General features: G+C 37.5%; 1 protein-coding gene across 4 annotated transcripts in view; it reads left to right on the top strand.

The window, feature by feature from the left end:
* The window catches only part of ANKIB1 (ankyrin repeat and IBR domain containing 1), an 88568-nt gene that overhangs the window by 19796 nt on the left and 47096 nt on the right, over positions 1–21676 (top strand). For all 4 annotated transcript variants that reach the window (XM_053935116.1, XM_053935133.1, XM_053935125.1 and 1 more), the window contains exon 2: positions 13197–13465. In XM_053935116.1, the coding sequence (XP_053791091.1) occupies positions 13278–13465 (188 nt within the window). In that variant the 5' untranslated portion in view covers positions 13197–13277. The remainder of the gene's footprint in view (positions 1–13196; positions 13466–21676) is intronic.

The raw sequence follows: 21676 nt of genomic DNA on the forward strand, positions 1-21676 counted from the left end.
GGAGCCCTTACTGCCATTAGGATTCTTGATTTCTCAGTACCTAAAAATTTTCTCTCTTTCTTCTCTGGAAAATCATGGACAGTTTCACAAATCTGGGTACTAGTTTTCATCTAGAATCTGCTGGTCTACATCTTTATCTTTTCCTGTATCAAGTAGCCATTTACCTAGGTCAGACATTGACACAATAGTTTTGGATCATCAAGTCTGGCTGAGATTATATCTTGCCTCAGATGCCTTTGAACAGCCTTGTCTGCCTGCCTTTATCTTTTAGCATAACCACAGGACGATGTCCAAAGAGATGTCTAGATCTGCTTTAATTCACTCTTATGAAAATTGCTGTTAAAATGAAAAACTGTTAAAATATTTTGAAGAGTTAATAATTTGATTATATAGGCCGATTATGTGAAGTGTGATGAAGTCTGTGTGCTAAAAAGAACCATTTCTAGGTTTCTACAACTGTATTGCAATAATTTAAGATGAAAATTTACTGCAAACTGGTTAGCCTTAGCCAGTACAAATGCCACTGGATTTGTTGGAGCACAGATGCTCTTTTATTGTTATGACACATTTCTGCATGAACAGAGAGTTTTTTTGTTTTCAGGCATAATAAGAAATTGAAACAGTGGATGCGATAGTGAAATGTTCCAGCAGATACAAGATGTAAGAATCTGGTGACATGGATGTTGTGGTTCTGAATATAAAGTATGGGGTTTATACCAAAGTTTTGCTATTTAAGAAAGACTGTAAGAGATAAACGTAACAAGACTTCTAAAAGAATGATTAAAAATAAAAATTACATCTGTGATTCTGTAATATTCTTTGGGCATGTGGGCTGAAGTTTATGCCAGGTGGGAGTGAGCAGAAAACTCCCCAGCTGATGCTCCCAAACTTCTCAGCAATATTAGCTGTCAAAAGAACAGAGAAAAATTAAAATTAAAAAATATTTTCTTTCTATCATAGAACATTTGCTTTCTTTGCTTATGGCTTAAATTTCTAATATAAATACTAATTTTAAAGCACATTGTAACATTTGTTTTTCCTTAAGCTTGTATGTCAGGAAGGGTAGTAATATTAATTCTTAGTTTCTATTTCTCTTTGTTTCAGAAGGAAACTTCATTGTCCTGACTGGAGGGGGCATTATGTTGATAAGCCTCTTAGGTACATACTAATTTAGAAAGATTCAACAGAAAAAAAATAATCATAAGAGACTTATGCAACCTCAGCCCTTTCCTAGTAATAAAAAAAATGCCAGAATAAGGAATGTTTGGTCAGGATAATCACAATTCACCTACTTGTGTAGACCCATTATTAATATGTCCTTTAGTTAAAATAAACATTAGATCTGCCTTATTTGTCTCACATAACAATGGCCCATGGATGAGGAAAGTTGTGTAGAGTCCTTTCTCCTTTCAACCTACTGCTGTTTTCCCTTGTTTCCTGCATTTTTCTTGCTCCTGGCAGTTCAGCCAGGCTTGTTACTTCTGCTGCTCTTTTTCCACTGTCTTATCTGGTTGCCAGCAGGAATAGTGAGAGCGTAGGAGAAATGGCATGAGTGCTGTTACTGTCTTCTCTGGCTTCAGCGTGACCCCAGGATGTAATCACAGGGAAAGTTCCACTAAGCATCAGGCACCATGTCTGTACAGTTATTTATGATCCCAATGTCTGTACCGTTACAGACATTGTAACGTCTGGTGAAAGCTTCATGGAAACAGCTGAAGAACTTCTCTAATAAAATGATAATGATTTTACTACTTGGGTAAAATAGAGTATTTTTTTCTGACTGGTTCTTGAAAAATCTTCCTAATATTAAACCTGTATAATATTCTGTTTCATGTAATTCTGATACCAAATGGTTCAGATTTTGCTAAGTAAGTGACTCTGGTACCTTGCATATCTCCTTCTTCCTTTCCTTGCCTTACATGGGAAAGGTCAATAACATTCTGTTCTACACTGAACAGCAGTGATTTGTATTGTAATAGTGTCTGCATCAGTCCCTAGGTATGTTGATTCTGTTAGTAGGAGAACTGATGAAAGAAGTAATAGAACTGCATAGCCAGCAAGTCAGGGGAGCTTACCCCTGCTCTGCTCAACTCTGCTCTTTTGAGATGCCACTCGGAGCACTGTGTCCAGCTCTGGGGCCCCCAGTACAAGAATGGACCTGTTGAAGTGAGTCCAGAGGACTGTCACAAAAATGATCAGAGGCCTGAAATACCTCTCCTGTGAAGAAATGCTAAAAGAGTTGGGATTGTTCAGCCCAGAAGCAGAGTAGAGAAGGCTCTGGGGAGACCTTGTTGCGGCATTTCAATAATTAAACCAGGTTCTGTAAAAAAGATAGAGGCCTTTTTACCAAGGTCAGTTTTGGCAAAGCAAGAGGCATTGACTTTAAACAGAAGGAAGTAAATATGGATTGGACAGAAGGAAGAAATATTTTATGATGAGGGTGGTGAGGCATTCTCCAAAATTGTGGATGCCCCATGATTGAGCTCAGGTTGGACAGGACTTTGAGCAGCCTGGTCTACTGAAAGATGTCCCTGCCCAGGAAAGAAGGGCTGGAGGATTTAAAGATTATTTCCAGTACAAATCCTTTTGTGATTCAAGCTCAGGTCATATTGGATTTCTTTAAAATCTTTATTCTCTTTCTGTTTTCTTTGGCTTGATACTCATCTTGAAGCCAAAAATCGTTATACAACAAGGTTGTGTTTCATTGTAATTACACTGGTGTCAAGAATAATCTTCCTAAATACAGACTGTATATGACATACTATAATTAAATGTTGTTATCCATGGCCTTTATATAAATTGTTAAACTGTTTGTATGCAGTGGAAAAAACAGCCAAGTATTTCAGCAGAGGTGTTCTGGCAAAAGTTAAAAATACTTCTTCAAGTTATGTGTTTGTTTAAATTAATTTTAGATTAGATCCAGTATATTTTTCACTAGTCCCCTGCCAAAATCAGAATTTTGTCAGTGGGTATATTAAACATTTTATCAGAAGTTCAGCAGTTGCAATTCTCCTAATTTTCTAGTGTACATAAGATGCAAGTGATGATCCTTGCCACTGCAGTTACCTGAATGGCTCATTCTTAGTTAGCAGTGATGACTCTTGAGATTGTGGGGAGTCAGCACCATGATAAACAGGGTGCCTGGACTAAAAAGAGTTAAATAGTTCCTGAAGTTGTCTCTCAGAAACGTTGTAAAATACTTCTTAAATACTGTGTAGAAAACATACTTTGTTACAGGAATCCATCTCATTTTAGACACACAATGATCTCCCAGATTTTGTGTTTAGACCTTAAATGAATGTGTTGCTTTGAAGGAGTGCTGACTAGTTAAATTACCTCTTTGTTAAAAGGAAATTGATTTGTTCATTCATCTGAAAAAAATCAAGATCTCTTTGAAAGATCAACGGGGTCACATTGTCTTTTAGCTTTACATGGAACAAAACCAGCACGTAAGAATGCCTCCAGGAAACAATAAAAGTATGTGCGTGTTTCTTTCTGGTCCGGTGCGTTTGTGAACAATGCTCGTCAACTGTCTCAGACAGCTGAATGTGCTTTCTTCACCTCCCACTTGAAAACATGGAAACAGATAGTCCTTTCATGTAATCAGAGTATATTTTACAAAATTTCATCCATAGATATTTATGCTATTAATATACTGCACTAAATAGAGATTTAGTCTAGTCTTCAAAGTGTAGCTTGCTTAAGTGTAAGTAGGGAACTCTGACAAAATTGCATATTCCTTGAAATGGTGTGCAGTGTTCTTTTCAGTGCTTTAAGTTATTTGGGTGATAATAGAGAAAATACAGTAAGTATTGGTTACTTTATTCAGAACATGCAAACTGTGGAACTATCACCAGTCTACAGATAGAGTAGTGGTCCTCTCAGTAGTATTCTTATGAACCAAGAGTCAGTGGTAGTATACTGTGATTGTTGTTTTCCTCTGACATTCTCAAATACAGCATATTTTGTGAGATTGGACATTGAAAATGCTAGATTTATTTGTTTCTTCGCCTTTTTATTTTATTTGAAATACATTGCTGATTATAAAACCAGTAGGTTTTATGTTGAAATGTATTAACTTTAGATATTCATTATTTCCAAATGAGACTGTATGCTTTTAGGAAGGAATGATGCTTGTTGTCTGCAGTCTTATTGCAGATGCCTAACCTTGTGTAGCTGTCCTTACATTTGAAGATTTACCATCTACGCCTCTTTCACATTTAGAAGATCCAGGAAGAGTATGACCCTACAAACTGATACTCTTGCCTATGAAAAAGCTTCCTCAAACTGAGAAATTTCTGCTTCAGGAAGATGTTAAGGTTTCTAAATGTATAAGGGATTTTCAGATTTTACTGTGGAGTGTCCTCGTGAGCATCCCTGTGTTGTCATCCTGTTTAGTTTCACTTTCTGTGGATGTGCCTTGGCAGACAGTAAGTTTTGTTTTCAATTCTGTCAGTTTAACACCACTGAAAATGAAGTTGGCATTAAAGCTTTTGGCTGGCCAGATTCTACCAGAGGTTCTCCAGAAGGCTGGCTTTGGGTCCTCATGCAATTTCAAACTTGTTCACTTGTGCAAAGGTGAGCAAATGTACTTGAAAAATACATCCTGGACCCAGTCAAGGCCAGGGTCCAGGCACATTGTACCCTATAGAGATTGGTCAGTCAAGCTCCCCATGAGGTTTTCTATAGTTCTTTATGTTGCCATCTTCATTCCTCCTTTCATGTTCTAGCAGTGCTCTGTACCAGTACTGGTTGTCTTTACTCTCACTTTGTCTAGGTGGATCAATCTGACAGAAGTACACAAATTTCTTCAGACTTTCTGCCCCATACAGCATCAGTCTGTGAGTCCCATCTGTCCCTTGCTTTCTGAACTATTGCCTTGTAAATCATGATGGTGGTTTCTGTGTGGTTTTTTCAATATTGAATCTGATTTCAGAGAGAACACACATTTGTCTTAAGCAGCAACCCAGCTCAGTTTAGGTCATCTCACAGCTAAGCAAAGTGTGCTTGGATGTTTTTTGCAGAGAGGCTCCCATCCTCTGGGCAAGATATGTGTGTGAGGGTAGGGAGGAACCAGAGACGCAACACAGTGACTGAAGTGTGTTCACATGTCAGTCTCTGGTTCATAAGCTTTAGTTTATCATTGATGTTCAGTGTCCAGCAGTTGCTGCTGCTGCTTTACACAGGTTCTGGGTGACACTTGTTCACTTCTTTGTGATGAAAAGGTGATGCTATCAGCATTGGCCTGTAACAGAAGTCACTTTTATAGATCCTTAATAAACTGACAATGTTTTATGCACTGTACCTAAAGTGTACTGTTACTTTAGTCAGTGTAAGAGTCTGTAGTGGGCTCTTTATACTAAAACAGTGTGCTTAGGATTAAAATGCCAGAACTATGTCTGTCTGTAGCTTGACTTAATCTAACAAAACATCAAACATATCTTTTTGTACTTCTTCCCCTTCTGGTCTAGATAGAGAATGTCTTAGGGTGCTAGTGTTGGTAGACTAGGTACAGATCTTTTAGATTTTAGATTTGAGTAGTCTACATAACCGGAAGATTGAAGAGCTAGCCCTAAAAACATTCTGCTGTAATTTATGCCTGGAACCTAAAAATACCATTAAGAAGAAAATGTTCACCTGGAACACACTCCCCAGGGAAGTGATCATGGCACCAAGCCTGACAGAGTTTAAGAAACTTGTGAACAACACTCAGGTACATGGTGTGATTCCTGAGGTTGTCCTGTGCAGGGTTGGGAGGTGGACCTCCATGATCCTTGTGGGTCCCTTCCAACTCAAGATGTTCTATGATTCTCTGATTTCTCTTATATCACTGACTAAAGTACAACAAATTAAATTACTAAGATTATTAAGGCCTTGACAGACAGTTGCATTGGGAACAACTCCAGAGTCTTATCTGAATTTCACAGAACTTTGAGGGTTTTGTTGTAATTAAAAAAAACAAAAATTCTACAGACATGAGGCCCTGGAATGAATTTTGAAATGGATTCACAATTACAGGTGAGACCAATGGATGTTTCTGAGCATAACTGTAGAATGATGATTCCTTTGTTCCGTCCTACTGAATTGCTGTTCACTAAAGGGAAAAAAAAATATACACCACAACAGAGTGCTCCTTTTAACTTGTGCTGCTGGATTTTTTCCCCTGACTACCTGCAGGAATGCAGTCATTATCCAGCTGTACCAATGTACCTTTGATTTGACTGCACAGTATCTTGTCTCTCCGGCCATGTGTGTATGTACCTACCCCACAGTGGATTTATCACATTTCATTAAAATGATGAATGCAAGTATTGTAGACAACACAAGTAAAATTAATGTAGCTATTACTTTAGCTACATCTAAGCAGAGTTTTTTCTTAAACTGCTTCTAGTCTATGCTGCAGCTGGCCCAGTTGCATCCCTTTAAATGCAACAGGGCAAAGAAAACCAAAGCCATTCTTAAAATCCTTTTTACTCCACAAACTACAGTTGTGAAAGAATCAGATCTGAAAGAAAATACTCCACCTGGATGAAAGTTTTTATGGCTGAATCAGTAAGCCAAAGTCTCAAATTACTAAACTGAGCAATAACTGTAACCTTCAACTTGTGGGTACATATGCCAGCATAATGAGATTGTAACCTAAGTTGCTAGACTCTCTATCCCACAAGCATATAAATGAGGAAATAATTAATTCCCTCACTAGCCCACACTATGTTTTATTCAAGTCAACTCTCAACATTTTTGCCACTTTTCAACCTTGGTATTTAAAGCACAGAGAATGTTATATTGGTGATCATTGTATGAAGGGTGAGATGTTGGCATAGCAATTATTTTTTTTTTGTTCTGCATTTTGATGTGTAAAATGTAACAAGAGTTTGATAATGTTAAGTCCTATTCACAGAGGTTTAAAGTGGCAGAGACGCTTTCATTATTTCCTGTTGATGACTTAGAACTTTTGGCACAAAACTTAGCATATTTCAGTGTGTAAAAATACCCCCTAAACACCACTACTCTTTTCTATAACCAATTCTCAAGCTTTACAAGTGCATTTGTTACTTCAGACTTTGCAGAAAAGTTCTCCCAGATACAGGTATTCAGAGAGAACAATTTGTAATTAATTAAAATTTGACAAATCATAAATCTTGACTATAAACATGTAGAAATTAGATTTAGCCTAACTTTTTCTGCTGCAATTTAATTACAGGCATCTGTGCCATCCATATGTAAAACAGACATGCACATTTGAATGCTTCATTCTTAATTTTGTCTTCTTGGTATAGTGAGAATTTTTTTTTTTTTTTTTTTTTTTTTTACTTTGTGTTGAGGGGAGAGAATAAGAGAAGATGAAGAGAACTAACCAGGGCTTTTTCTGCTGTTTCTGGGAGACAGCCTGATATTCTGAGAGTTCTTGAACGTAACTTTTGACTTGCTTTATTTGTGTTAGTTTGTCCCAGAAGTGAGGATTAAAATTACCAACATCATAATGTGGCACTCATCCTAAGCATGCAGGTCACAAGGCTTTTTCCTAAACCATGAAGTTGTTTGTGGTTCCCTTCTGCAAAAAAATATGATTTATAATATAGGACAGACTCTGCAGTAAACATTTTAGAAACTCAGTTTTTAAAAATGAGCTGTTTAACTGCAGAATCCAAGCAAATAAAACAGCTACCTTTTGAGCTAACTGTGCTTGAAACAGCAGATGCTTTTAGAATATAATTTCAAAGAATTTCATACTTTCATCAAAAGCCAGATAAAAACAAGTATTTTTGATAACTTTTTATCTTTTTTGTGTAACTAATTTGTTATCACTTGTCTTTTGAAGGGTTTAGAAACAGTATAATATGCACTAATTTTAAGTAATGTATTTTATTTTAATAATATTAAGATTTAAGTATGAGGAGCTATGTAGTCTTCTTTGACCTTGGCTCACTTAGCTTTTCCACAAGAATGTTCTTATAGTTTACATGACGACCTACTTAAGAAGTAGTTTTTAAGGTTTTTAATCTGCAAATTGTACTTAAACTTCTTAAGGTTAAACTGTGTAATGATGAAGTGCTACATTGAAAAAAAAAAGTTGCACATGATTATTAGCTTCAATCCTGATCTTTGCTCATTATATAAACAGTAGGGTTTTTTTGGTGCAAGAAATATATAGCATTTTCTTCTCATTGTTAAACTTGAGTATTTTTTTACTGGTGTTGATAGATTTTCTAAGCAGTGTGATGCAGTACATTCTGTATTCCTTTTTTTTTTTCATTCCCCAAGGTTTAGAACAGCTGCTGTATCAACACATCCTAGTCCTACATTCAGTAAGAAATTCTGGTTTAGTATTAAAGCAATTAACATGTAAATTGAGAAAGATATGCCGTCTCATGAAAGACTTTTGTGTTCAATATGTGGTTCCTAAATGAGTGTTAGATGTATGATGTTTCCAAAATATTTACCTGATCCCCCTTGTACAACATTTCACTATTTTTTACAAATTTCTAGCAAGCACCTAGAAAGGAGGAACTCCTTCTAAAATCCTACATCATTGCCGTTCTTCTTCAGACTCACTTCTATGATGATGCCCACGATAAAATCAATAGTAATTGGGCAGCTGGTGCAACTGCTCTCAGAATCTCATTGCTTCCTTGCTCTACTCATGTCTTTCTTTATCCACTCTTTTATCATCTTGTACTCAATTGTCAAGCTCCTGTGGGACTGGCTGTCTCTTTGTTAAATTTTTGTAGAGCTGTGATACCAAAGTGTTGCTAATAAGCCATAGAAATTACTGTTTGTTGCTAAGGCAGAGAATTGCGATGGCCCTGATGGAGTTTAGAAGAATCTTTCCTTAAACTTCAGGGTGGTTTTTGGGTTTTGTAAGGCTGGCTCTTCTATTTGGCCAGTAATAAATATACTTTCAAAATTAGAACTAGATAGTTAATGATTGGAATTCAGAAATAATATGGGATATATTTTGCAAACATTATATTTAGTTTTTCCAGAGTTCTTTGGTGTAAAATGATGATTGTGCTTATGATAAATGATATAAGGTTATGCTAAAGGCCATGATACAGTCTTTGTTAGCACAGAGCTTGACAATTCAGTGACTAGATCTCCCTACCAAAACAATAATCTTGTATTTGTCCTGTAAAATTCTATTAAAGTCTCATTTTATTTAGATAAAATACTAGAAAATTGTCATGTCTGTGTGGTATTTTTTTTCCATTGTGATGTGGACACTAAAAAATAGCCTAAGGATTTTAAATGCTGGGTTTATACAAAGAGGGAAGCAAGACCAGTGACACTGATACTGCACACTACTCATGTGAACCCAGGAGCTGCTGAAACTGCAACACCTGAGTTCATCTCTCCAGGTCTCTGAGACTGACTGGCTGATAACCTTCCAGACCACTTCCCTGCCACCTGTGTCAGAGGAAATGTATGTATTATATGTATTATATGCCCTTCACCTCTAAAAACACAAAATGACAGGCTGAAGGAGTGAACTAGGTTTCCTTCCCGTGAATGTCTGGCTCAATCTTTGCTCGTTAACTTTCTGTTCTCTGAGGATGTAACAGGCTGGAAGCTCTTCATGAAAGATAACTACACTAAAAGGCATCAAACTGGGCCCCTTTCCTCCATTCTCAGGTCAGAATTTTGTTGCATCAGCTGACATTTTGTCCTTTTTCTCCTTCAGTTGAGGCAGAGGCTGCTTTGGTGGCAGATGCAGTGGGGCTGTTTGCTGAAAGATGAACTGATGACTGTAAATGGGCAGATCTTGAATATTTTAGAGAAGGGCACTCATCAACTACAGCAGCTTGAGAGGCAGCAGCTGTCACATCTTTCTTTCCTCTGGACTTCCAAACATGCTGGGAGCCAACTGTTACAGCCAGGGTACAGAGACAGCTTCTCCCTTGTCTTTCTGTGTTTCTGCTGACCTGTTTAATTGGAATTCAGAAAACAAAAAATACTACTGTGTGGCCCACCAAATTTCCAAAGCATAAAAGGCTAATGCCTGCTGTAGTGTTAAGAATGAAAAACTTTGTGGATACTGTATGAAGGTGACAGACATTACTATAGTTTATCATATCACGTGTTTTAAGTAGAGAATTGTTTTCTGGGTTAATTTTGACTCTGTCACTTCTCTCCTTCCATTATTCCAGAGATCAGTTTCTCGCTATCACATCAAATATAAGCTGTTTGCCATCACCTGAAGGGCCTTCATTGACTATCCCCATTCTATCATCTTTCATTTGTTTTGATAATGTGATGGCTATATTTACATTAGCCTTTGCTAAATTTTCAATACCTCTGCATTCATTCTTGGTTTTGTGTTAGAGTTCACTTGTGTCTTTTCAAAGCCATATCATAGCTCTGTCTCATAATCCTTTTTAAAATTCTCCCTTTGACTGAGATTAATTTCCTTTGGAGTCTGGTCCTTTTACACAAACAAGTTTCTTTACTCTATTTATTTCATTCATTTTTCGGTATCATGTCTGTGTTGTATTTAGCCCTTTATTGGACACATAGGCTGTCAGCTTTTTTAAAGAAAGCAGATGTCACTGCTTTTTTCAGTGACTTAGATGGTGCAGTCTGCGTATTCCTAAAATTTCTGGATTATATGATAATGTACATAATAGTTCAAGCAATGTGCCTACATCTTTTATATTAGTAGTCACTGATGACAGTACAACATTCTAGTATATCCATACTGCATCAAAAGTAAATAAAGTTTATTTGATGTACAAAAGAATTAATGATTTTTGCCTTTTCTGCACAAAAATTACTTAAGCTTTTTAGCTCACCCCACAGAGACCCTCACTTCTCCCATGCATTTCCATACCCCTGCCTAAATCCATTCAGATCTCATCTTCAACACCTCAACAAAACCACCCTGTCCCAGATTTCTCTCAGGTGCCTGGGGGCACCATCTTATCTCCTTCCACTCTCAGTGCTCTCATTCATCCCTACCCAGGTTTGTTTAATGTTCCAGTTTGGGCAAGAAGCAGCATGTTCTGCAGCTGATGCAAGTTATCTATGTGCTAATTTCCAGAAATAAATGCATGGAAATTGGTGCTGTTACATTCTAATTTCAAATGATTTGTGCTTTTCTTAGTGTTGTAGGCTTTAGTGGGGTCTTCATTATTGATTTCCTTGACAATTCTGATATCTTTTAGGCATTTGTTCTCATTAATTTAGTTTATAGTCTTGAGAGCTACTGGTGGTAGATAGGGATTGACAGATAATATAATACCACAAACTAATCTTGTTAAGTTTAAGTGAAAATTATTCTTTCACGCTATTTTTGAGATCCTGCCTGTTGAATGTAATATGAACTGCTGGCTGACTGAAAAAAAGTGTAGAACTTTTCTTCATAGACTAAAGGGTTCATAGACTAAAGCCTGAAACTGCCCAGTATGTAGAGTAATGCAACTAGTTTTGCATCTGAAAACACATTAATTTATGGCACTGAGAGTTGTGATGTAGTAATGTGAACATGCAGTGATTTTCTTGAAGAATATAAGTATCTGCGTAGTATCTGTATGTTTGTATTTTAAAATATATCAATGAGAGAAGGATACAAAATGCTGCAGAATCTGTAGTGTGATTGAATAATCTAGGTTTTGTTTTGTGGTTATACCTAGATACATGAAGGATGTCCATTTGTGTTTGGATGAGTGCCTGCTTGGTTCTTCTTTAGGTAACTCTGGTCTCAGACAATGTGTTGAGTATGTGGAGGCAGCTGATACAGCAGTGTCATTGCTACCTCATAACTGCTCAAAATAAGGGTTTTACCACAATTTTGTAGGAAAAAGGATTAAAATGAAGGTCACCAAGACCACCTCTCTCCTTCTTGAACAGACCTGACCACACTGATGAGATTAGCTGATGTGGCAACTGGTGACAACATCTCTGGGGAAACAACGGTGTGTCACTTCAGCTGTTCACCAGGCTTCCTCAACTGCTTTTAGTGTGGATTTTATCTACATCCTGATTCCCTTGGATTCTCTGCAGCTCTAGACCCCTTGCATTCCTCTGTTTTGTCTGTCTACAAGGCTGGAGGGGCACCAGTAACTGTGTTGGAAATCCAACATAGAAATGGTAGCTTTGAAAGAGTCCCAACAAGTTGAATACAAGGTACTGGGCAGCTCCTGCCCTGTCTAATTTTATGTGCACAACATAGTCTCAGTCCCCTAACCTGCTGTGCCTGGCATATTTGGATCCCTGTGTGTGATTTGTGGGGTGAAAGGTCTGGCATGGAGCAGTGTGGATGGGATGACTCATGCACAAAAGGGACCTCCTAGAAGGTTCACTGTGCTACCAGCCGCAGCCGGTGCTGACTGCCCTGTCTGTGCCCTGACATAAACCAACATGTGCTCTCTCCAGCTGCACATCCAGATAAGCTCCTGCTGCCCCGTGTCGTGAGCAGAGATGCTCTGTCTGCCCTGTCTTTTTGGAGCTTAATCTGCTGGGTGCCTCCATCAGGTAAAGGTGAGAGGCTGGGGAGCACAGCAGCTGGAAAGTACTTGGAAGTACTGTAGGTGCAGTTGGTTTGTGCCATTACAAATGCCAGATGTTGTAGATCTATGTGTAAGGGTCTAGGTGTTTAAAAGAGTCTGCTTAGCAGAGCTGTTAAGATGGGGCCATGGTAATTCCTGTGTTCATGGGCATTCATCTTACTGGCACAGAAGGGTGCTGTGTACACCCACCTATACAAGCTCCTGTGCTTCAAGCATATTTTAATATGATTTTCTTTCATGAAAAGTTAAACTGATGTCTGCTTTATTACATATTTTTGAAGAATTTTTCTTCCTTGTGTAAGAATTTTGCTTTAGATCTATTCTGTTTTTGAAGAAACATCTAATTTTTAATTCATTTCTTGTTCATGGAAATTCAGTGTTCATGCCAGTCTTCTAATACAGGTCGACATTAGCCATTTTAAACCTTTTCCCTAGGTTTAAAGAGTGTAGGTAGTGAAGATATTTGCAGAGGGAGGGAGATCCACAATTTATCAGGGAAATTATCTGTGAAGAATTGGGAATTTGTGTGCATTTACCTAGAAAGATTTCAGCAATTCATGAAGAGAGTATATAGGCCCTATGTACTTCTTCTTCACCTGCCTATTTACAGTGCTATAGCTCTGCATTTTTTCTTTTCATCTATGAAAAAGTATTTTACAGAATAACTGGAATGTTGTTTGTCTTTTTTAGGCTGTGAAGCATGTTACAGAACCGTACAACAAGTGGATGAAGGGGAAAGGAAGAAGTGCCATTGATAGCTAGGATAGCAACATGGGAAATACAACCACCAAATTCCGCAAAGCTCTTATAAATGGAGATGAAAACTTGGCCTGCCAAATCTATGAGAGCAACCCTCAACTAAAAGAAACTCTTGACCCAAATACTTCTTATGGAGAAACGTACCAGCACAATACTCCGCTGCATTATGCTGCTAGGCATGGAATGAATCGTATCCTGGGGTAAGCAGCATTTGAAATTTGGCTTGGGTGTGAAAAACTGACCTAGCAAATGCAAGAGTGGCAGCCAGCTTATAATCACCTGATGTGAGTGTGCATAGGTGTGCACATGTGTGTGTTGCACAGACAGAATTTGTAACAAGTTTGAGTAGTGGTAGAAAACATGCAAATCAGTCTATAATCCCTGGCTGATAAACAGTCTTTAATTTTATTTCAGTATCTGTTCCTTTCTTGTAACACTAATCTTGGGCAGTTTTAGCTTGCTTCCTGAAGACTCCTATACAATGGTTCTTTGGAAATAGTGACTGTTCCACCATTCTTGATGTGTTTTCCTGTCTTTAATAATCTGTTTGCGAAGCTTTGTGGATATTACACTGATTGTAACTACTTCTAGATGGAACAATATATATTTATTCTTGTGTTATTCAGGCAGCTTTTATTTTTTGAGTTGCATAGTAACAGTGAACATTAATATCTTGATAATAAGTACATTTATTGTTGCTGCAGTCAATATGGACAGCAATCCCTAATATTAGCTATTTCCCTTCTTTCATATTTTTGTCAGTGCTCTAAGATCAATTAAAGATTAACATCTTACCCATGTCCAGACATTGCAAACACAAGCTGTTCTCATCTAGTATTTTGTGAAGGTAGTGCCAGGCAGACATTGCTAAACTCTTCTTCAGTAAGCACTATTAGAGAGGATTTCATAAATATCCTCTTCTTCATATTAGGAAACAGAACAGAAATAAATGCTAAACTGTGTTACTGATAATATTCTTTTCATTTTTGTGTTTATGTCTAAATGGGCCTGTAGTATTCATAAGGTTTGTTTTGTACCTCGTGTGCTGTAACTTTACTAGCTTTCTGGCCCTCACCATCGATTTTCCCTCAGTGTTTTAGATTCATCTAACCAGATTTTTATTTTATAATTTCTCATTTACATCAATTTTGGTAAATATTTTTCTCTTCTTCCTTATGTATTCTGTATTTCTATTTTTAATCTGATGTTTTCATTTCATCACTGAAACTTTTCGTTTATTTTTACCCCTATTCCTTATTCTTGACCTATTAAAAAGAGTTAACTGAAATAAATTTAAGATAGTGTCCAGTTTTTACTCACACTTTCCATATTATTTTTTTCCTCTGAGATTTTCAGGGTATTTCTCTCAAGAAAATAGCTCTTAAGAAATTAGAGCCTTATTGAGACAACAAGGACGCATGAAATTGCACATATGAAAAGAAATAGTCATAATTACTGGCTTCTGAGCAGTGCATTAGTTAATTTATATTGCATCATTATGATGGAATCTCAAATAACTGCTTTGTATTTCTTTTTAAAGTCATTTAGAAATGCTATTTTGCTACTAGCTACATAGGGCCTTCAACATCTAAGTCTTACAGGAGAACTTTTTTTTTCACATATGGCAAAGTAATGATCAAAAGAATCATTCTTTTGCCTTGTTTGAGTCAAGGGTTTGGAATACATGTTTTGTCCCTAAACATAGGGTAGGTGCCTTTATCTGCTGGAATCTGGTTCTGAAAACCCAGACTGTTAGAATTGTAGCACTTGTGAGGTGTAATTTACTGAAGTTTTTTTGCTATTAACTTTTCTGATGTGTTTCTAAGGGCTTCTCTTTAAGATGTGCTGCACATAAATGTAGCTTTTTTATCTAAACAAAGTAGTAGAATTGAATAAATATAAGCCTTACAGTGTGTCTATTTGCAATATTGGTAGCAGAAAGGGCACAAGTGCTTTGGAGTTAAGCTGCTTCTTTTCGATGCAGAAAGTCCTGGATATGGCAGGGGTTAAGTGAGCTGATTATTAAAAGGAATGATTTGATGTACTGATAAAGTTCAGAACCTAAAAATAAATTAATTTTAATCTCTTTGTATTTTGAGAGAAATTTACAATTATGAGGTGTCCATAGTAGTATAATATTTTATGTTTATCTCTTCATAAAACATTTTAAATATTGGGGAATCTCTAGCACCACTAACTACAAGCTCTAGCTTTTACTTGCATGCATACCATATAATTCAGTTTTTCATTACAGGCAATAGTATTATTGTAGGTGGATATGAACTGATGTGTTTACAGTTTACTGTGTGAGATTTTCTCAAAATAGAGTAGTGTGATGCAGTTGTTGGTACACCTTTTGCATTACAGAATGCATTGACAGAGATATTTTGGGATGTTTAGAAATATCCTATCTGGCAGTGCTGAGGGTGGTGTGACTGGCCAAAGGCACAGTGAAAAGGACTTGGGGACATCCTGCTGCAGTCATCTCAGAAGGAAAGAAACAAGAAACTGGAGAAGAGGTGAAAGGGTCAGAAAGCAAAACTGCCAACCTGCACAAACTTGATTTAATCCAGCATGAAGTCTACTGGCAGAAACTTAAGCCAACAAAAATTTCTCAATGATTTTGAGCTTCACAGTTATTATGCAGCAAGTATCTGAGTCATCTGGCTGCTGCACTTTTCATCCAACATTTACAGCCCAGAAACAGGATCAAGATGTAAAAATGTGAAAATTTGCTGTTAATTTCTTTTCACAAGATTCAGCAAGATTTTGTTAAAATACTAGGATTGTTTCTTGATCATTTTAATGAGTATCATAGGAAACTTTAGTATACTAGGAATGTTGAAATAAAAACTAAAACATAGTCAACATTCCATTAATGTATAACTTGGTCTGCAGCCCTGAATAATGTTTACCTGACATACCAGTTTGTTTTAACATAGCATTTAATGTTTAAAAACCAAAAATTGTTGACCACATCTAATTAGCTCAAACAAGAATTTTCAAAGACTTGATCTCAGGCCAGTAAGCTCATCAGCAGAGAGGAGCCCCTGCTCCAAGGCTAGCACAGGATAACCCTCAGCCCTCAGCTGTGGCACCTGTCAGGAGGAGTTGACAGAATGGCATTGTACTGGGTTCTTGAGGCAAGATTTTGGTAGCAGGGGGCTGCGGGGATGTGAGAAGAGATCAGTGTGCCCCACACCAGGCACAACTGGTGTCTGCCAGCTCCCAGCCAGCCCCACCACTGGCCAAAGCTGAGATTGTGGTGATGCTGGTGGTATCTCTGTGATTGCATACTTAGGAAAGGATGAAAAATGCTGCACAGTGTCTGTGAGAGAGGAGTGAAAAAAATATGAGGGAGATAGCCCTGCAGAGACACCAGGCCAGAGAAGGAGGGGCAGGAGGTGCTCCAGGCACTGGAGCAGAGATTCCCCTGCAGCCCGTGGTGCAGGCTGTGGTGAGGCAGGATGTCCTCCACAGCCCCTGGACACCCACAGAGAGCAGAGATGCACCCAGAGCCCCTGGAGGACCCCACAGCAGAACAGGTGGATGTGCCCTGAAGGAGCCTGCAGCCCATGGAGAGCCCATGGAGGATCAGGCTCCTGGCAGGAGCTGCACAGCCTGTGGAGAGCAGCCCTCTTAGAAGGAGGATTTCTGGCAGGACCTGTGACCCTGTGGAGGACCCACACTGCAGCTGTGTGTTTCTGAAGGACTGTACCCTGTGGAAGAACCCACATACGAATTTTGATCCACACTGGTCTCATCCCACTACAAACATTTATCATATTTCCCTATGAATTAAGGTCTTGACAGAAGATTCATATTTAAGAAGATAGTTTAAATTTCACTCCCTGAATGTGTATAAAAATACTGCAGACAAAGCACACTGGAAACATGTTTTCTTTAGAAAAGGCAGTCTTCAGATGATCAAGCCAGCAAATCCAATGCCCTCAGGCTTTTTTTGCCTAAGGTATGTTTTAGACCATCTGACTGCTTAGTTTGAAAGAGTTGCTATCAATTTGGAAAGTTACTCAATAGAGTCTGGCTGTTGGTGAAGCACTCCTGAGCTATGACAAGAGAACAGACTTTCCAGAGGCTGGTTGAGATGGAGTGACTGGAAATCACGAGGACTTGCTTGACGTTGAAAGGAAAAAAAAACCCCTTAGATAAACTGTCATTTTGCAATATATGTGGTGTGACTTTCAGTTTTGCAGCTTTGCTGGGAAGCTTTTTGGATCAGTGACAGATTTTCCTCATTGTGTGTTTCATACTGCTATATCTGAGCACTTTGTGAGTATCAAGCCAAAAGTGGATTGTTGTAGCAGTTGCTGCTGGTCGTGGCCTGAAGAGGGGGGAGGAGGAGATGACAGAAACATGGAGCTCTGGGGAGACAGGACAGGTATATGAAGATTTTTTTTCCTAGAACAAGAAAAACAAGACTTCCTTGTTACAGAGATTCTGGAAATTGAGCTGATTGCTGAAACTAAAGATAAAAAAATCAAACCCAGACCCACTTCTTTTAACATTCTTGATGTCTGCCATTCAGTAATAGTGGTCAAGCAACTCTGGCAATGAAGGCATAGCTAAGCCAGTCAGAGAGAAAGGTTGGTAAATGTGCCTGGGATTTGTTCATAGGCAGCATCTCTTGTTTCATTGCTATAATTTGGGAAGTATATTTCACTTCAGAAGAATGACAGAACATCAAAATAGTGGTGGTTTCCTCTAGGCTATGCATCTCTTGGAATTTCAGCTACAGTCCCTTTCTGTTCTGCCTGTTGAAGAGGTTTCAATAAGGACTGATCCAAGCAATTGTAATGCAATCAAAAAAAGTATGTTGATATTTCCAGTATGTTATGGAGGGTAAATTTGCCAGAAAAACTTGTTGACCCCAGAGGGAATGTTGCATTCGTCACAGCACATTCAGGAATGTCTCTTCCCATGCCAGGTTTTGTTGGCTTTTCATCCATTTGCAGTCATGTTGAAAATTAGTTTTGGAGGATTTTGAGAGATGTGTTTTTCAGAACAAGATTTCTCTGAAGTTTAGAGGGTATTAGAGGATTTTTATGCTGTAAAAATAGATGTTAAGGAAAAGTATTGATGAAAACCCTGTTCTTTGCAGGTCATCTGGCTTTAGAGAAGTGCTGTAGTTGCTTGTTTTCTGATAAGGTTGAAGCTGCTCTGAATTTTTGATAGTGTTTTTCTGGAGATGGAAATCAAAGAGGCTACTTCACTGTTTTGACAGACAGAAGTTCTGTAAATATTTAAACTTTGAGCTGCAAATAGACCTAAATGATTCATGCTGAAATCTTCAGAAAGGTGCTAAAATTAATTTATTTTCTTTATTAAATTTTTTAATATCTATTAAATGCTTTGACAGTAAGTCCACTGTTCCTTTTTAAATTGCTTTCCTCACAGTATTCTGATATAAATGTGAGCAAAAGAAAAATAATAAGGTACATAGCAGATCTTTTTCTAATAAGGGCAAATGCGAAAAATGTGGGGTTATTAACCAAAACTACAGGATCCCAGTGTAAGGAAATTTGTATTGAATGTATGGATGTGTTCAAGTAGGTGCTTCAGAAAACAACTGGAGGAGTCTTTTTTTTCCCGTCCTTTTTTTGTTTGTTTGTTTGTCATGGTAATTCTTTTAATTATTACATTTGCTTGGTGCTTTCCAATTTTAAAGCTCATTTGGAACAAAAATCATGAAGGCATAAAAGTTGCCTAAGCTACTGTCCTAAAAGTAGTTTTTTAAAGTTTTGGCTTCTGATTTTAATACAAAAGAAAACCACCCAACTATATTCCCTTTATTCCACATAACAAAATAATTCCATTCTGGTTTAATAACTTAAAGTATATAATACACTACTTCATCTGAATAATTTATTAGAATGTCATTGTCTAGATCATTCACTTTGAACAACATAAAGCAAGTTTGTTTTTAATTATCAACAATTATACGGATAACTATTTCAAATATACTTCTATTTAAATTCATTTAATTCAGAAAAGTAAGTTTGTCTCCACTGGAATTATTCATACTAGGTCTCCTTTATAGTCAGTATAAACATAGATAATTAATCTACTCAGAATAATTACTGAAGGCAACAGCACAATTCATGTATTGTGAAGGTGACCATAAAGTGTTTTAAATTAAGGATATGCCAGCACTGCCTGTTTCTTCCCATTGATTCAAAGGGAACTTAAGAGGATTGGATCAGCTGTAGTTGTCTGCACTGTAGGTCACCAGAGCTGAGAAGATGAATCTCATCCTACATTATACTAAATATGTAAAATTGAATAGTAAGCACCTGCAAAGTTGTAAATTGAACACTCTGACGATTTTACAATATGAGACATGAATGCTACTTGTGGGAGATACTGCTTGTGGTATAGTGTTAAATGTTTTCCTTTGGTGGTGTGTGGTGAATGATCTGTGCAGTGTTTGGATCTGTCCAAGTGGGAGCATTGGTTTTCCAATTGCTTTGTTGTCATTGCACTCAGCTGCTGAATTGGTTCTGTAATGTCCTTTTTAAATTAGTTCTTTTGTGTGGTTGTAAGTCTTGGTCACCTTTCAAATTCATTGGAATATGAAATACTGAAGGGAGCTCTTGATTAGATGAAGAAGAATAATAAATGAAGAATATGATCTCACAGGGCTTTGTGGGCATGCTTATAAAGAAGCAGGAGGACCAAGTGAATTGAAGTAGCAGAACATCCGACTGGGCAGTAGAAAATAAGGGTAATTTTCATCATAGTCAGCTTAAAAAGAAGTCAAGATGATGGACAATGTATAAATAGCCTTTAAAAGTGATCAAGTTTTTACTGTGACTAAATCTTGGAGAAAACTGCCAAAGACAGAAAAAACAGGAGACACTTAGGAGCAGCCACAGATGTCAAGTAGCAGCAGTAGCATTTGCTTTGTTCCTCAAAGGCTGCCACCCAGTTGGACTCAGTCTTCTAAAGTACAGTAAGGCAGGCTTCAAAACTCAGACCTTTATCTGGCTGACTTAGTTGTTTTCCTTTCCCTAAAGCTCAAAAACTCAGTTAAAAGCAGTTCTCACTGAGCAGATGTGTGTGGCCTCCCAAGGTATCTTCCCTGGTGTTCCTCATGACTTCCTCACAAAATTCAAAACAGAAGGTAGACTTTATCCTAATCACAGACTCACCTACAAGCAAAGATCAAAAGCAAGTCAGCTGCTGTGTTTTTAGGTCTTAAAGCTGACTTTTTTTTGTCTGACTTCAATTATTTTAACCTTAGTAGTTTAAAGATACATGGTGCTTATGAGTTTGTTGCTCACAGTACAGCGTTTGCTCTGCTGTTACAGCTGCCACTCTTGACTGTGTTATTGCTTCTTCTTGCTGCTAGCTTTTTTTCCACCCAGAGGAAACTGTTCTAATTTTACTTTCCTTGGTAGAAATCACACATTGCAGAGTAAGACTGCTTTGTTAGTGATTGGTGAAATGAGATCTATTGATGCAGTACATTCTTAAAGGTTTCTTATTCTGTGTTGCCTGTTCTCCTTGGTAGAGTTGTCATGAGCACTTTACCACAGGCAAAGTAAAATTTTCTTTGGTTTATAGAGGAGTACAGCTTTGGTCCTTGCCAACCAGAATGACCACATCTTTATTTCAACTAATTTTGTTGCCAGGTAGAGTTTGTGACTCTGACGAGTTGATTGGTAAATACTGAATCATTGTGTCAAATGGCTTCACTTCACCCTGGGGTTAGAGGCGCATGTGCCTTCCTTACCAGAGAGATCTGCTGGCTCAAATTTTTCGGAAATAACTCATTAATGTTTATATCTAATTGCAAAGTCCAAGCAAAATATTCAGTGACATTGTATATTGACCCAGTTTTCCTTTGGCCAAGGTACAGATCATGGATGATTTGATTTTTTTTAATTCAGATTTTTTTTCTATTGAATGTAATAAAGTTACATCATTGAGACATGTAAGGAAAATAATTAGTGTCACTAAAGTGACATACAAATTGAAAAAAAAAATTATGGTGGGAGAGATAAAGATGAGACAATTTCTGTAATACATTTATGATTTTTAAGAAATAGAAATGATGCAAAGCTTGATAGTATTCACTGTGGAATTTCTTCATTATTCCTATGTAAGTAATATCAACACTAGATAGCATACACTGCCAGGTCATTTACAAACTGATACTAAGATAGTTGTCCTTTGCAGAAATACAAATCTGTGTGTTCAAAAGGTGACAGTGACACTGAACACACTTGTTGGTAGTTTTATGTTTATTATTTCATCTCATATTTGTTTGAGACCAGTCTAAAACTAATAGTCAACACTTATGTGGGAAGAGAATTCAGCATGGATGGTCTCAGAAAAAATCTGTGTTTGAAGGAAGGATTTGGAGACAAGGCTGGAAGGACGGCACTTAG

This window comes from Vidua chalybeata, chromosome 1 (genome assembly GCF_026979565.1).
Source record: "Vidua chalybeata isolate OUT-0048 chromosome 1, bVidCha1 merged haplotype, whole genome shotgun sequence".
NCBI classification, from domain to species: domain Eukaryota; kingdom Metazoa; phylum Chordata; class Aves; order Passeriformes; family Viduidae; genus Vidua; species Vidua chalybeata.